Below are 18,675 nucleotides of genomic sequence, written 5' to 3' on the forward strand. Positions count from 1 at the left end.
TAAAATAATGAAATATGCACGATAAAAGATAAATTCACTAGTTTTGAAGACTGAAGTGGAAATCTTTATAAAATTTAAATATTAGTTAAGATTGTCAGATTTTAGAATACAATTTTCTAATTTTTTATCAAACACAAATTTAAAATAAATTTTCTGTAACTCTCATATTTCTGCTCAGATATACTATAGTTTCATACTGTTCTTAGTTGATTTCACATTTTCACAGCATATTCTATTCTTTCAAGGAAAAGTCCTTTTGCTATGTTGAACTAGCTGACTAACTTTGCTATAGTGACTTTTTGATTTAAGCAATATGAGAAAATGCTGTTCGATTTCTATGGTATTTATGCAAACATTTGAACTAAATATTAATTTTTAAATAAAAAGAAATATCTGCAATTAACTTTGTGCTTATTTTTTTTTTATTATTATTTATTTAGATTTGGCAATTTTATGTAATTTTACCTGTTTGTGATATAAGCTGACTGATCATAATCTCATAATTGACAGCTTTTGTTTTTCAAAGAAATTCTTATAATATTTTAGTCCATTTTAAACTTGTTTTTATATAACTGCACCTTTATAAACCTTTGCAGGTATTTTCATCTGCTGATTTAAATGAGAACCTCTTTTAGATTGTTCATGTGTAGAAAGCTCTAAATTTGTTCTAATATAACAGTCAGATTTTTCATGTCTAAAAAATAAATCGTAATACCACAATTAAATTATTGAATTCACCTATAATCTAAGCACCTATTCTGTCGCTATTACATAGCTCATAAGGCCAAAACAATAACTTTTCTTAAACAACATACATTATTAAACAGCTAATAGCTTTTTTTTTTTTTTTTTTTTTTGAAGGGAAAGGACATTATGTAGCTTGAAAGTGTTTTCTGTTTCTGATTTTATATTTAATGCAGATGCTTATTATAGAACTGCGAGGTTTGATATTTTTACTTTTTTTAAAAAAAAAGTTCAGAAGTTAATTCATTATTTATATAATTCTGATATTTAAAAGCACCTCAGTTTTATTTTCAGTCATGCTTTATATTTCTAAAAAAGATACTTGTTATTTAGAAAGAATACACTGTTATACGGAACTCTTAAAAAATTAGGATTAGGTAGCCTTAAATTAATATACAATACAGTGCAAACCTCGGAGTAGAAAAATCACGTCTAGCATACTGAAAAACAATAATAAATTGTGCTAAATTCATTAGTATATAATGAATATTCTCTATTTGTAGCTCTAATGTGACAGCATGCAATGTGTCTACTCTTTCACATTGTGTTAAAGGAGAAGAAAAAGAGCAGAAGGGTTCATTTTGCCTATGTTTTGTCAACTGATATGGCCATTCATTCATATATACTTAAGTGGTGTATTAGCAGAAAGGAAGAGAACATGGCAGTCTGCAACTCATTTCATTTTGAAATTTTTATATCAAAATCGATGACTCAGTGCAAAACTTCACATTAAACGCATTTAATAAAGATTTTATCATATGAATGAGTTAGAAAATAATAATTGTTCCTCCAGTTTTAAATTTATACACATGCACTACTGCTGAAATGACGCCCCTGCAAGAGCATTCTCATTAACTTGCAAAAAATTTTAACTCTTAAAATTTGAAGACAAATTTTTATTCAAAGAAAGTACTCAAAATGATACAGTCAATGCTTATTATAATAGCCACTCCTTATAACAAACATTGCAAGATAATTAATTACAGAATATTAAATTCTTTTTGCTTTAAATAACACTCATTATAATACCATTTCTCGTTAGAAACACAAGAATTTGTTACAACAAGCATGAATTGTATTTTAAATTATTTTATTCAAATAATATTTATTTGGATTTAGGCATTGTTTTATCAGCAGAATTATTACAAAGATAGTTTAAAATAAATATTACCATCTAAAAAAATCCAATAAATATTATTCCATAATATATTCCAAAATATTTGCTAAAAAATCATTATATGACTTGCAGTGCAAATATGTATATCATACTGGCCTTACTGATATTAAAACCGGCCACTATTGATTGTGGCTAATACCAACTGGCACTCTGAAATTCATCTGAGATTATAAATTAAGATTCATATTGGTTACTATTTTCCCAATGCAGATTACTCATATCATTTTATTGGTTAGGAATTATACCCAGGAGATGATATTATTTGTTGCTGATGAGTCAGCACTTTCTTCATAGTGAAACATAAATTATATTTTTTCTTTTATGTTAGTTAATGAGTTTTTATATTTTCTGAAATAAAACTATCAGTTTCTGCTGAAGTTTAATGGATCACACACTTCCTTAGCATTTTTATTCAATCTCTGCATTTTCATATAATAAATAAAAAATTCTTTCCAATATCCTTTTAAACATTATTCAGTGGATATTAGTTCGCTTTTAGTGTTAGAATATCAATAGCAAAAAAATAACTTTTTTTCACTTAAAGTTCATCAAATTTATAAAGAAAGTGAAGTATATAACAATATTTACACAGGCTTTAAAATATGAATTATATATGGCATTATAAATAAAACTTTCAGTTCCAAACTTCACAAATTTTTAAATTAATAATATCTCATATAAAAGAACAAACTTCCAAAAAACACAAAGCTATGAAAAACAAACTAAAAACTATCAAAGATATGTTACTTTATTAATCTGCTCAGCACATTCCATATTAATTCCAAACTCTTCTGGTTTAGCCAAAAGTTTTGAATCTAATTTTTCATCATCGGGTATTATAACTTCATTAAAATTTACTTCAGATTGAGGTTTCTCAGGTAAACCCAGAACACCAATTACCTGCAATAAAGTTACAAAAAAATAACTCATTTTAATCTTAATTATAGGAAATATTGAACAACTCTTTTCCACAGAATTATTAAAAAATCATTTACAAAGGCATCAACATTATAACAGTCATCAAGTGTTTCACTTTAATAGAATATACTACTCAAAGCATCCTTTTTATAAGATACTAATTCTGTAACAGGTTAAATAAGATGTTTCCATTTGTTTTACTGCCCACAGAAACATTTTGTAATTGAGTAACTTAACTTTATAGTCATCATAATATTTAACTAAGATCTAAAACCAGTCTTAAATAAAAGCATTAATTAAAATACATTAATTGATATTAAATTTTTGGAGTATTACATATTTGCCTGTCATAACAATTAGCAGATATCCAAACAAACTTGTGCCAATCTTTCCAACAGAAGTTTGAAGGTAAAGACTGCTTTTTAATTAAGTAAATAATCACAGATCACTATTTATTTAGTCAGATAATAAATGGATACAAGGTATGGATGTAGCCTATAAAACATAAATAAATACGAATTCAGGCTTTGGGTTCATCTAACAAAAAATTCATTAAAACTTGAGTCAATAATTCTGATATCCAAAAATCCTGAATGGCATTTAAAATAGTGACAAAAGAGTAATCTTCTTTGCAAATTCAATTTCATATAAATTCGCTAAAACAATAATTGAAGTGGTATTGTGTGGCTGTACTGTACATTTTAGTGTGTCATTTTGCTAAACCTTGGAACCTTTCAATGTTCTAAAGTATACCCATCGGAATAACCAGTCTGATAACTTCGAAAGTACTCCACTGTTTGCTTTCCTGCAGAAGGTTGGTACCACACTTTAATAATTTTTTTTAAATAAAAGAGAAAAACAGAGAAACTGAAATTAACTTACATCCATTTTCACAAAAACTAAATTGGATCACTGAGGATCGAGGTTGCATAAAAACTAAAGCAAAGTCCTTATTTATTATCAATGAGGACTGAGGTTGCATAAAAGCAAAGATTTAGAAAATTTCATAAATGAATTGTGAAGTTGTGTTTAACTATTATCAGTGCAAAATTTGCACAACTTAGTGACAGTTTTTGTTTGTTGCAAATGGTCAAACAGAAAAATTACTCAGTATCTTTGGATATACTATTTAAGGCTACAGCATATTACATGACTTCAGAAGACACTTGATAAAGGCAAAGCTTTGTAGACTTTAAAATTTTATGAGTTTATTTAATTTTTTATGGATTCAAAAAAAGCACATTTTAAAAGCAGATTTGTGAAGACTCTTTAATTCTTCTATCTGATCATTTATTTTAAAAATTAATATTTTACACTACTTTATAGAGAAGGAAGTTAGATAATTTATATCAATGAAAGTTATGTGAAAATATGTAATAATGTTTACAAAAGTTCAGATTTGATTTTAGTTTTAGCTGATTATGGCAAAGCACACTAAAGCTATCTGCCTGGGGGGGATAACTGTGTGGAAGACTTTCAAAGAGAAACTGGCTCATGTAACAAATGGGGGAAACGACAAAAACACCCATTCAGCCAGCCCACTAACCTGGAATTGAACACCCAGATCGAAGCTATCAGTATTCCTTGATTTTAGCACTCGGCCATTGGTGGGCCCCCCAAGAACAGCAGATGCAGTAAAAAAGTGTAAAGAGAATATACAGGTTATATTTCTCAAACATTATGTTCAATCCAGATTTTACTCCAGGGAGGGAGAGCTGGCGTTAATTAAACATATCAGATTCAAAAAATAATCTCCAAGTACATATGCACTCTGAAGAAATCAGATAATCGTGGCCCAGTTAGCATATATGGATAGCATAAAGAACAGAAGAGAAAGCTGTATATTTTATTGTTACAGCCTTGTACATATTATCAGGCTAGTTTGATCCAAAATAGCATGTTAGTAAAGGCAATATAAATACATATTTAATAATACACATATTTATAATTAACATATATTAATAATGTTAATTCATATATTAATAATTAACACATATAATATTAATAATATCATAATATGTACTATATCACATGTATTAATAACACACACATTAATATCATATGTATTAATAATATGCATATATATAATTTGACACATATTTAATAATAAAAAATATAAGCAAAGATTTAAAATATCATTTCACCAGTTAGCTACTAAACCATATTAATATAAAATGAAGAATAATATAGACCTGTTTGATTTTAAAAAAAAGGAAGGGAAAAAAGAATAAATAAATAAAATTTAAAACAAAAAATACTTTCTCTACATTAACATCTACTATTCAGAAAGAGATTAATATTAACAATATTTTATTCATCTTCATAGAAATTACTAGATTCTTTGAAATAGTCATGGAAACACTATATCGTACAACATAAAGTCTGAGATCTGGAATCATCAGCACTTCGGTAATTCCAAATTTTTGAAATTTCTGTATTTTATAGCATCAGTCTAAATCTAATAAGATAGTAAGCCAATATGTAGAAATTATAAAATTTAAAATATTCTTTATTAATATTTCTTTAAAATTTTGAAGGTCATTGATGAACTGAGCTTGCATTCCAGTTACATACCATAGTGGGCACAAATGAGCACAGCTCAAATTACAAATTTCTGCCTAAAGTAATGAATGAGTCCCGATCACGAATTAGATTTTTGTCCCAATGCATGCAGACATTCTTTAATATAATCAATTGATTTTTAGCATTACTAACACATTGAACTTGCAGATTAGCTGATTTTACTTTTATTAATTTATTATAGATGGCGGTAGGTGTACTATTAACATCTGAAATAAATCAATAGATAATTTCTTGCACAATAAGGGTGAATTTAGCAGTCTTTTCAAGAATTTTTATTACTATATTTTTACTGCTTATTACAGCTAGATATGGCATCAAAGAAATAAGCAAAAGCACATTTTTGTATGACAAATCTGGTTTTGAATACAATTTTATTTTCAGATAGTGAAAAGGATTCAAATTTGGATACAAATATTTGCTTTGAAAGTGTGGAAAGGATGATTTTTAACAGTGCGAAATGCCACATTTTTGTACCATTCCATGTTTTAAAGTTTACCATATACAAAAGTATGTTTGAGTAAATATATATATATATAACAAATATTCTCTTATTCATATAAAGCTAATTTAAATTTTAAAATATGAAAATTCAATTGTATAATATATACAGACATTCATTAAATTACTTATCATTATAATATTATGCACTTTATTGATTTGTAAATTAATTATCTAACAAGTCTTCTTAGATTTTAATAATTCAATATTAAAACATTATTATACAGGCATATTAATAATGTGAAAATATAATCGCAAATAACAAAGCATTATAACTTGCTATGAAGATGCATCCATATTTTCCCTTTCAATAAGGCCTTTATTTTTCTTCCTCGGAAACAGGAGCATTTAACAAAGCATATAGGGTGAAACAAGTGTCATCTGTTCCCATTGCAACTGACAGACATCATGTGTATTTGGACTGACAGACATCGGAAGAAACATTTGGAAGAAACATTTGGAAGACATTTGGAAAGAAAAGAGTCAATCTTGCAAGAGTTTAAGAAATAAATATGTCCCATAAAGAAAGATTTTTTTTCCTGAACACCATTATGTGAAACTAAAATTGAGATGGTAATATTTTCTGGATTTAAAATCATACTACAGATATTCACTACTCCATTAAAAGAGCAATGATCGAGGCATCATCATCACAGTGTAAGACTTCAGTTATACCACTTTCATTTAGCATTCCTTTTCATATTCCATTAATCAGAAAATTTCACTTTTTCTTGTGATATCTGAAAACCTTCAGATTCATGGCACTCAACATCAACATAAAATTTTGTAAATGACTATAAATTAGGCCAAGCATTTTTAAAAATATCTGCACACATGTCCTATTTTGATTTTGCAATGCACAACACATCATATTTCATTTAAAATATTTCTAGAATTCTTGGATGGCCTTACTGCTGCATTGGTTTTTAAAATTTTACTTCAGATCTGTATTTCAGTATCCACAGAATTCAGATATCCAGTGGCTGATATTTGGATATATAATTTTGGGTAAAGATTAAAATGGAGATGTTATTATTTACTAAAACTGCAATACTGGTGTTTGATTCTCATTGACAATGATCCGCTTTTTCCCTAGTCAGCAGATGTTTGAAAGTTGTGTACAGGAATCTCAGTTAAAGGAGAAAAAATTGCTTTTATTACAGATCTGCTTTTTCTCACATCCATTTCTTGAGTATTATATATTTTGTAAAGGGGGGATCTTAATTTTCTTTTGGCTAGCAGTCCAGGAGTCTACAGGCCTGGATATTAGATCATTTCTTATACTGGACACCTGGGTTTTGAACTTTGCACTGTAAAAGACTACATATTTCACAAATTTGATGTCTACTCACCTAACATTTTTCACTAAACTTATGTTCATATTTAATTAAACTACAGCAAAAATATGCAAAAGTTATTATTACTTACCAACTAGTAGTTTTAACTAAAAATGCACATGTTGATAATTAGAAATGAAAAGGAATGTTAGTCATTATGAATAGTATTTACTGATCATTAATAAAATAAACATATAACATACATGATTAAAAATACTGTAGGTAACAGGGGGACTTCCACCATTTGCTTTTACTATAGCTTCAGTGTCCCATAAAGTGTGAGAAACCTTTTTAATAATTTCAATATTACTTTCAGCACATATTTGCTTAATATTGTTCTCAGTTTCCACCCAGACTGGCTGCACATCACATTCATATGATAAATGGGTAACATTCCATCTCTTGAATAGATCAGATAAAATAGCAATGCCTTTACCTTGAAACACATACAACCTAAAAAATAAATGCCATATGCAAATCAATAAGCAAAGGTCGAACTACTTAAGAATATGAATAACTCTTTCTATATACTAAATTTAAAACATAAAAAAAAAAAAAAAAAAAAAAAAATTCAAAATCGTATTCAGCAGTGGAATAATTAATTGATACAATATGTACATCAAAAACTTAAATAAATAATTTATCAGAAATAGATTTAACCATTCCAGGAAGATGGTAAAATTGTATAAAGAAACCTATTACATTTAAATTACGAATCAAAATTAACGATGATCCCTTATTATTTTTGAATTTTTTTATAATTTATAATTAAAGTGGAAATAACAATCATATAAACATTTATAATACAATATAGATTATTCACGGTTTTATGCTCCAGACCAATTTCTCTAAAGAAATAATCTGAAACATTAAAACTTGAATAATCTAAGAGAATTGCTTTGTATGAGCTTTTGAGCATCTACAGATAAATATAAAATACACAATAAAACAAAATGGATATTGAAATAGAAAAAAATATATATTATTTAAGCCTCATATTCAAATAAATCACGCAGTTATCCCAAGGTATAAGTCTTCCATATATAAATCTTTAGTACATAGTTTTAAAAATAAATTTACCATAAAAATATAAAATGTTACCAAATAGAAAATCTAGTAAAAACATAAACTGGTCATTAAAATTAAAGGATAATGACTCCTATTTAATGAAAAATTATAACACAAATTTGTACAAAAGCATTAGTTAACATAATTGCAATGTTTGCAATTGACTATTCACAAAATATTGAAATTAAAACCATATTAATGGAAATTGGAGAATGATAGAAAAACTAAGTCATATGTTGGGGAAAACTCCATCCATTTTCTCTTTAACCTTTTCGCGACGGCACACCTTTGTTTAAGACGCTTGTGCGGGACGGAGGGGAATCGAAGGCAGTCACTGTACAGGACGGAGGTTTTGCATTGCTAAGCCTAATTTTATAAAAAAAATCAAATAAAACAACACAATAAAGACTATTTAAAGTAAGAAGTAACAAAATTTAAAATGAAGACTGAGTGTGGTAAATCTCGAAGCACAGAGAAGTATCACTTTAGAAGTATCACTCTTAGAAAAAGTACCACTTTTTAATTCTTTAGAAAATGAATCATTACTCTCATTTGTGTTAGTAAATGGTTCACTAACCATACGAGGGTAGTCTTCCTCTGATAAATAGCGCCTTTCCACCATAATAGACTGGAGGTGAGGCTTTCTTAAATAAAAAGAGAAGAAACGGAAATATATCTGAAAGCAATGCAAAACATAAAAGTACTCCGCACAGTAATCCTAAAAGACTGTACATAGTAGAGGGAAAAAAAGGGGGGAGGGAATTGGATATAAATCAGACACGAGAATGTTTTCATTAGCACGCAGCGATTTAAAGAGCCCACCTCTGTTTACGCTTCCCCCTCCTCGCAACAGCTGATGAGTAAAATACCAAAGTCAAGCAGAATATATCAAACTCAAGGTCAGGAACTTAAAACTGTGTTCATTTCAAAAGTAATGGACATAGGATGCCATCTAGTGGCCTTCAGAAAAACTTTCCACCTTAAAATGCATATACGAATCATCCGTCCTCTGAATGCCATCTCTAGTAATGTGTGGATGGGATGCGCTGCTGTAAGAGGCGTTCTTAGGGAATGCGTATATGGGACTCCCGTCCTGAAAGGGTTAATATGGTGTGTGGTCACTTTGGACAGATATGCATACCTCACATCTTGATTTCACAGTTTTAACCAAAGTGTTGATCAAGTCTTGTGGAATTACATGCCACTCTTCTAAAAGTGCCCCTTTTCAGCATCTCATATGTCCATGGAGGAATTTGGCAAGCTGAAATTTGGTGCCTTAAGGCATTCTACACATACTCAATCAGGTCAAATCAGTTAAGTAAGGTGGTCAATCCATTTGAGTGATATTTTCTGTTTGAAAGTATTCTGACACGACATATGCTTGTGAGGCCGAGCATTGTCATCCATTAGCAAATACAGTCAAAAGTCTTTAATCCGGACTCGTCGGGACTTCGGCGATTCCGGATTATCGATTTTTCCGGATTATAGATCATCAGTTTAAATCTGGTAAGATGGCATGCAGAAATTATAAAATTAAAAATATGAAACCGTAATTTATAAAATAATGAGCAATTATGATCTAAAGGGTATCCAAATTTACCAAAAAAGAAGCCAAATATTTATTTGTTTACTTTATTAAACATTTCTTTTAACGCGCGGATGCGTAAAGCATACCTTACTCATAGCCGAAATTAGAAAATTGCAACCAGAAAACTATGTGATTTGTATTCGTGATATTTATAATGACGAGGAATTTGATTTAAATCATATCAAAGACGGAGTACATCGAAATTAAATACTACATTTAGTAAGGAATTATAAGCCGACTAAAATAAAAACATCTGCCCTGAAGATAACGATAGTGTTGACAGATCAACTTCCAGTTCATTGCGCGCCGCGACGTGCCCCCCCCCCTGCGCAGAGCAGCGTGAAATTGATAAACAGATTTCGGAACGGTTAGATAAACAAAGGATATGCTTTTATCCATTTTTTGTAGCAATTCGTTTTTTGTTTGATGGACATCGAAACATACTTTCGTTTTCTAGATCCTTTGGGAGCTCCAGCATCGGAAATTCTATTTGACATAATCGAAAGTTCAAGCTTACTTTTAGAAAATTGCTCTTACAGTCTGCAAAAAATAATAAGCCGGATCCAATTTGAAGATTAAGGAACAACGCAATTATCAACAATAACTGAAATAGATAATTAGATAATTTTAGCTTTTACCGTCCGTTATACATTAAACGCGCACGCGAAAACGTATTCTGCACTTGCGCAGATGCATATGCCAGTCGTAAATGTCTTGCGCGCACGAGTAAAACGCCTATGCGCATGCGTCAATGCGGCGCATGCGCAGAAAGATTTTAGCTTTGAGGTCCGGATTATAGATCATTCCGGATTACGGGTGTCCGAATTAACGACTTTTGACTGTACTCTAAGCCAACAGTATCCCCTAAACAGATTGGGGCTCTAATACCTCATCTACATATCTCTGAGGGTTACATAATCCCCTTGAAAGATATGCAGCTCAGTGCAGCCATTTGTCACGATTCCTCTCCAAAGCATTCAACTGTGTTCACAGAAACAAGATATTTCATGGACAAGGGAAGGCAAATTGCATTTTCCTTCCTTTCTCCAGATCAAAACATGTCTAGAATTGCACTTCAAACAATATCTGGGGCTCATCTGTAAGCAATACTTAGGCCCAGTCATCTTTGCTCCATAAAACAGGATGACAGCACCAGTTTAAACGGGCCCCTTTTGGAAGCTGGAGTGAGTGGGATACAAAACATTAGTTTTCTCACATACAGCCCAATCTCATTAAGCCTTCATGCAATGGCAGTGCAATTCCAATGGCAGCCTGAAGGTCTAAAACCAAATCTCTTGTAGTCACTATGAGTTTCTTTGAGCCAACAACGATAGAAAACGTCTTCAGATGCATTTGTTGCTCTTGGTTGCCCTTGACTAGACTGTTTATCACTTACCCAGAGCTTAAAAAGCAGCTCCAACTTCTTTATATGAGATTTTGAGGGATATTCAAATCTTGGATGACCTCCACCACCGAATTTGCATATTTCCGGCACTAACAGATGTGCAGAAGTGCAAATTTATGTTCAATTGTACTTAATTAATATAAATAATTACAGAATTGGTTGCAACATTAACTTAGTGAACATGTTTTTTCTCATTATCCTTTAATTTTAATGATTAGATATAAGCAAGAGTTAAGAAACTTTAAAATAATAATTAAAGTCATGCAACACACTGAGAAATTAATTCAATAATCAAGAGAATATTTAATTAGATCATAAGAAGATAGTTGACTGGCAAACAGGAAGAACACAAATCAAAGCTGAAACAAAAACAAAACAACTGAAATAACATAAATATATAATAATATAACAAACAGTTGAAAATTCAGCTAATCTTTGGAATATGGTAACAGTTAGTTTGGCGACATATTGGTAAGGCGATAAGGGTTACTAGCTAGGACTTTAGCAGCGTACATGGATAACGTCAAGAGTGTGCGCAATGTCATTTTTGTGCAATTCTGGGATGTTTTTTTAAGTGAAAATAGGTCGACGTGTACATGGATGATATCGTGCATGTGCAATTCTTAAAAACGCGGCAAGCAGTGGGCGATTCTGCACTTTCTTCGAATTTCGCACCTAATCATCAACATGATTAAGCACTTTTGTTCCATAAAAGTTCTAGCATAAGCGTAATTCGGCTAGCAGATTGTTGAAAAAAAAAAGTTGAGTTAAAAAAAAAAAAAAAAAAAAAAACCGCCTTTACTTAGTGAAAACAAAATAGCATCCCAAAAAAAACTAGAAGGTTGCTGTAGCAGGGTTGGTCGCCAAAAAATCGACAAGTTACCATAATCCGAAGATTAACCGAAAATTCTTCAATCTTTTTCAAAAAGCAGCTGTAAAATGTCCCACACAGCCATGTTTTTGAATTATATCTGGATGATTTTAAAAACAGATTCATGAAATAATTCAAATGTGTATATAAAAAATTAAATAACCTTAAATAAAATGTAAGGCCAAAAAAAATTTTTATGTAATGTTAATAACAAAAGCTTTAACATTTTTTTTACTCAATCACCAAGTTATAATCTGCTCCAACATGACTTTAAACAAATCATACAGTATAAAAATTTAATGGTATAAAAGTAAAATACACTAAATTAGAAACCATAAAAACAGTTTTGTAAATTAATATTTAACTAATAGATGTAAAACACTTAAAGTTACTTTTGTTCTGCAACACTTATTTAGCAGTTTTGCCATTTCTTAATGTTTAACATTTAACACTGCCATTTAAACTTAACATTCTGAAATTAAATTGACTAACTTAATTCGGCTAATCTTTGGAATATGGTAACAGGTAGTTTGGCAACATTTTGGTAAGGTGATAAAGGTTACTAGCTAGGACTTTAGGAATAATCTGAGAAGTACACAGTTTGAATCACAGATTATTTTGTCTCAGAGAAATGAGAGATCATAAGACATCTAATGTAACATTTTCCAGAAAATTCCAATCAGGATTTTAGCTAATAAGCACTTAGAAACAATTTCACTGCTAAAGTGCAGAATCTCCCACTTATTTGTTTGGCGCTTTTTACAAGAGTAAGAAGAATCTTCGTCATGATTAAACACTTTTGTTCCATAAAAGTTCTAGCATAAGCGTAATTCGGCTAGCAGATTGTTGGAAAAAATGTTGAGTAAAAAAAAGGCTAAATCGCAGAATAGGCTGCATCAGTCTTGAAATGGTAGGTTTATAATGTTCTGCGCGAGATTTTTTTAATTATAAATCTACTGTTGTGTGTTGTGTGGTAGTGTTAGCATTTAACACAACAAATTATCTCTGACAAACGTATTATTAAGATACCAAACGATTGAAAACGATCATTACCAGACGATTGAAAATATTGAATGCATGAGTTAAAAATTATAACCGTAACTTCTGAAAATACAGAAAAGAATTCTTCTGCTTAAAGAATGTTTTGATTATTGATGAGTGTGTCAAAATCGGTGCTTACTGCAGAATGGATGAGTATCTGAATCTGGATTTTTTTAATCAGTTGGAGCGAAGAGGCAAAAAGAGCGTTATTGAGTGGTGTATGGAGAAAAGTTTGATTGCAATATCGTATAAGTGCCCAATTTGTGGAACAAATATGAAACTAGTAGAGAGACGGTTTTGAGACGTATAGACGATTTTAAGTGGTGCGCAATGCCGAGTTTGTGCAACTCTGAGATGTTTTTTTAAGTGAAAATTGATTGATGTGCACATGGGCAAAGCAAATGCTGTGCGCGATGCCGAGTTTGTGCAATTATGAGATTTTTTTTTTGAGTGAAAATCGATCGATGTGCACATGGGCAAAGCCAGTGTGATGCACAATGCCGAGTTTGTGCAATTCTGGGATTTTTTAAGTGAAAATCGATCGATGTGTACATGGGCAAAGCCAATGTGGTGCGCATTGCCGAGGTTGTGCACTATGCCGAGTTTGTGCAATTTTGGGATTTTTTTAAGTGAAAATAGATCGATGTGCACATGGGCAAAGCCAATGTGGTGCGCAATGCCGAAGTCGTGCGCGATATCGAGTTTGTGCAATTCTGGGATGTTTTTTGAAGTGAAAATAGATCAATGTGCACATGGAAAAGCCAATGTGGTGCGCAATGCCGAGTTTGTGCAATTCTGGGATGTTTTTTTTAAGTGAAAATTGATCGATGTGCACATGGGCAAAGCCAATGCTGTGCGCGATGCCGAGTTTGTGCAATTCTGGGATTTTTTTTTTTAAGTGAAAATAGTTCGATATGTACATAGGCAAAGCCAATGTGGTGCGCAATGCCGAGGTTGTGCACAATGCCGAGTTTGTGCAATTATGAGATTTTTTTTTTTTTTTGAGTGAAAATAGATCGATGTGCACATGGGCAAAGCCAGTGTGATGCACAATGCCGAGTTTGTGCAATTCTGGGATTTTTTAAGTGAAAATCGATCGATGTGTACATGGGCAAAGCCAATGTGGTGCGCAATGCCGAGTTTGTGCAATTCTGGGATGTTTTTTGAAGTGAAAATAGATTGATGTGCACATGGAAAAGCCAATGTGGTGCGCAATGCCGAGTTTGTGCAATTCTGGGATGTTTATTAAGTGAAAATTGATCGATGTGCACATGGTTAAAGCCAATGCTGTGCGCGATGCCGAGTTTGTGCAATTCTGGGATGTTTTTTTAAGTGAAAATAGTTCGATATGTACATGGGCAAAGCCAATGTGGTGCGCAATGCCGAGGTTGTGCGCGATGCCGAGTTTGTGCAATTCTGGGATTTTTTTAAGTGAAAATTGATCGATGTGCACATGGGCAAAGCCAGTGTGGTGCGAATGCCGAGTTTGTGCAATTCGGGGATTTTTTAAGTGAAAATAGATCGATGTGTACATGGGCAAAGCCAATGTGGTGCGCAATGCCAAGGTTGTGTGCGATGCCGAGTTTGTGCAATTCTGGGATGTTTTTTGAAGTGAAAATAGATCGATGTGCACACGGTCAAAGTCAATGTGGTGCGCAATGCCGAGTTTGAGCAATTCTCTGATTTTTCTTTAAGTGAAAATAGATGTATGAGCACATGGGCACCGAGTTTGTGCAATTCTTTGATATTTTTCGAGCGAATACTGATCGTTGTGTAGAAGAGATAACGAGGTTGTGTGTGATGCCGAGCAGTAATGTAACTTTATTTATGTGCAACGTTTAACATATCGTTAGTGTATTTAAAATTTGTATTGTTGTTTTAATTGTGAATTATATTTAAGACGTCATTTTTCATTTAAATTGTATTTTTAATTTTTTGGCTTTGATATGCTTATAACGCTTTCCAACTTACGACATATATCGATAGCCCGACGATCTACTCAACAGTGGCAAAACTGTAAACTTTAACCCTTTAAGTAACGTTTTACCTCATATTTTAATACGTAGTGTTTGGTATCGTAATTCCACTTGATAATATGAGCTCATTGATAATATGTGTGGGTGTGCTTATGTGAAGTATTGCTTAGTGTTCCAAGTTTGTAGTATTTATTTTATTATATTATTTTCTTTCATTCTGAAATATTATTATTTTGAAATATTATTATTATATTATTTTCTTTCATTGAGAAATTAGATTTTTTTATTTATTAATGCATAGAATTCTAGTATGCCTACACAGAATATGGCGTGATTTAGGAATTTTAGTAACTGATATGAAAGCTGTGTAATGATGTTCATATGCAATAAAAATATTCTTCTTTTTTTATTAATACAAAGTTTAAAATTTTTAGAAAATAATGAAAATTGTCTAATTATTGGTATTTCAGGAATTATGTCGTTACGTAGCAAGAAGGTAATTTGTAAAAATAGTAAAACTGAAATGTTCCACAATATGAATTTAAATTATTTTTTTTATTTGTATAAATGCTTTAATAAAAATCTCTGAAAATATTGAAGCTCTACAAGTATTAGAGACTGCGACGTTGTTTATCGTTTTAATAATTGGTAGAATTTGCTCACTGTATCATGGTAATTTTAAATATAAACTATTTATTATACTTATTATCAGTAACGCCTAAGCTTAAATGTTATAAATGTAAATTAAAAGTAAAGAATTTGATATTAATTTACAATAATAAACAATTTATTATTATTGTTTTTAAGAGAAAATAGAAAGTAGGCATAGTGTAAATGCGAGACTTACATCGTGACGTCATAAGCTTAGTCCCACCCATTTATGGACGTCACACAGCTCTTCATACTAAACTTTGTTGATGCAGCCTATTCTGCACTTTTACCAAAAAAAAAAAAAAAAATGCCTTTACTTCGTGAAAACAAAATGGCGTCCAAAAAAAATCTAGCAGGTTGCTGTAGCAGGGTTGGTCGCCAAAAAATCGTTAAGTTACCATAATTGGAAGATTCACCCATAATTTTAATAAACATCAAAATTAATCAATGCAGTTAACTTAATAACTCGATTGACTGATGAGTTGACAATCTTAAATTGGCAAATAAAATTTTGCTAAAAGTCCTCAATAGAAATTTTAGCTGAAAATTTACCTTGAAATATAATCATGTACAATATGAACATCAAAATATACATTCAGTTTGCTGATAATAAGCAACAGTGATAAGTAAGGATAAATAAACATATTAATTATGTTTGTAAAATAAGAAAGCAAATAGATAACAGCCTAAATTTATAACTAAAAAAAATAAAAAAGAATCCCATTGTTCTTCAAATATGCAATTAATTCTTGATAAATGTTACACATGAAACTGATTTAAAATGTTGATGTATATATTAAATGCAATGCTATCAAAATGAATTATCTCACAAATGTTTTCTTACCTTCCATTAACTTTATGTAACTTATCATCAATATCTTTCAATGCATCTAAAATAAATCTCATTCTATTATAACCTATTTTCTGGGTTTGAATGTCATCATCTTCAAATATGTAAACTGGATATAAGGTAGAACAAACCTACAAATGCAACAAATATAGATAACTGATTACATTTCCATAAAATATACACATATGATTAAATGTAATACACATTAACATGTATGAAACACAGCAGTTGGTTTAAATTAAGAAAATCAAAGAAATAACTCACTAAGAAAAAAAAAGCTAGTAAGTTCAAGAAACCAATTTTTCTTACTTCTAAAATTGTGCTCAAGGAAGGCATATCATGCAATCTGAGATCATTTCGAAACAGATGAATACCTGTTCCCGTTTGTTTTAAGCTTTCTCCCATTTCTAGATTTATACTGCAGAAAAAATACCAAATATTTAATTAATAAACACATACAACAAAAAGAAGACAGTAATTTTGGATTACAAAATTCAAAACACATTATTATTAAAACTAAAGTTCGTTGTTATAAATTCTTTCTTACTCTTTATTACATTCATAAAATAAGATGAAAAACAAGCAATTGATTACAGTATTTGTATCGCTATCGACAAACGAATAAAATATAGCAATCCAACACGCTTCTTTAGTCCATTGCATAAACTCTGAATGTACCAAATTACACATCACTAGCATATTTAATCAAACTCATCAGCTCAACTTATTTACTGCTAGAACCATTTTCTGTTCAACACTGAATAAAGCATCGTTTTTGCACAATTTTTGCACGCAGTGTTATAATAAAATAAAACATTCATGTGAAATAAAAAATAAGGCAATTTTATTCTGCAGACTATGCAGACAAACCTAAAAGATCCTCAAATATATTTCGATCAGTGCCAAATATACTTAAGGCTCGAAATCTACCATAATCCAAAGATTAACCATCTTACTTACTGACAGCTAGACTTTTATCACTTCCAGTTGTCATGCCTATGACAACATTACGCAACAGCAATGTTATTTCGCTTCACTTCAGCTTAAAGATCATTAACATTTCGCTCAAGCAAAATCATAAAAGAAGACTAACAAATGACGGTACGAAAAGAAAAGGATAGCGGAAACTTTCTTCCCTTTCTTAATGTGTCTTTAGAGTTTTACTATCTAAAAGCGTTATCATGCATCCATCTTTTGTTAAGGGGTAATTTTTTTAAATTTAATTATTTATGGAAAACTGAACGGCAATAGATAAAATTTTCCAATTGGAATGGCAACCAAAGAGGTCATTCTAACCTCCTTGATGGCAACAGTGAAAAATGTTCCAATACGTTCTCCTGTTATGTAAGCCCACCAGCGGCCGAGCGGTAAAGTCGCTGAATACTGGTAGTTCGGTCCGAGGTTCAGATTCCGTGAACGGACTGGCTGCATGGGCGTTTTCGTGTTTTTCCCCCACGTGTAACATGTATAAAAGCCAGTTTCGCTTAGAAAGTCCTCCACGAAGGCATCTCTTCCCTTAGGCAGATAGTTCTCAAGGCTTTGCCATAATCACATACACACCTGTTGTATAAAATGTTTCAGTTCTATAAAATGTGACTGTCTAAACAAAATATAAAATCTTAAATATGCTATTTGTATAGCAAAATACTTCAAGATCTTTTTCATGTAACCAACCTGTAAAGACACCGGACTTTTTCTCCTGTCCTTGAAAAGTTACAAATCGATTGTATTTCATACACTCAGCTGTCTAAATCGAAAATTGCATCTTTATGGTTATTATGGAGTATAATTTCTTTAAAATAGTAAAACTACGAGCATGCAGTGGTGGCTAATTTTTTATCATGTGGTAAAGCGCAAATGTTGCATAAAGATTTGCCCTGTCTAAACGTTCTAATATGTAATATCAGCTTAAGAAAATGTAGCATTTTTCCAGTACACCTTATGTTGACAATCTGCAAGGTCTATAAA

At 31.0% G+C, this 18,675-nt stretch overlaps 1 protein-coding gene across 3 annotated transcripts in view; it reads right to left on the minus strand.

Annotated features, from left to right (window-relative positions):
• The window catches only part of cry (circadian regulator cryptochrome), a 42,866-nt gene extending 25,120 nt beyond the window's left edge, over window positions 1–17,746 (minus strand). Inside the window, exons 1-5 of one of the 3 annotated variants that reach the window (XM_035360451.2) lie at window positions 17,668–17,746; window positions 17,017–17,125; window positions 16,702–16,838; window positions 7,461–7,710; window positions 2,669–2,821 (exon numbers count right to left, since the gene is read on the minus strand). In XM_035360451.2, coding sequence (XP_035216342.2) covers window positions 2,669–2,821; window positions 7,461–7,710; window positions 16,702–16,838; window positions 17,017–17,112 — 636 coding nt within the window. In that variant the 5' untranslated portion in view covers window positions 17,113–17,125; window positions 17,668–17,746. Of the gene's footprint in view, window positions 1–2,668; window positions 2,822–7,460; window positions 7,711–16,701; window positions 16,839–17,016; window positions 17,126–17,254 lie in introns of all 3 variants that reach the window. The other 2 variants (XM_035360452.2, XM_035360449.2) reach the window with 2 other exon arrangements.
• Window positions 17,747–18,675: the final 929 nt, after the last annotated feature.

Source organism: Stegodyphus dumicola, chromosome 5, assembly GCF_044657685.1.
Source record: "Stegodyphus dumicola isolate Sdum_Otavi_A_Nest chromosome 5, ASM4465768v1".
Taxonomy (NCBI): Eukaryota; Metazoa; Arthropoda; class Arachnida; order Araneae; family Eresidae; genus Stegodyphus; species Stegodyphus dumicola.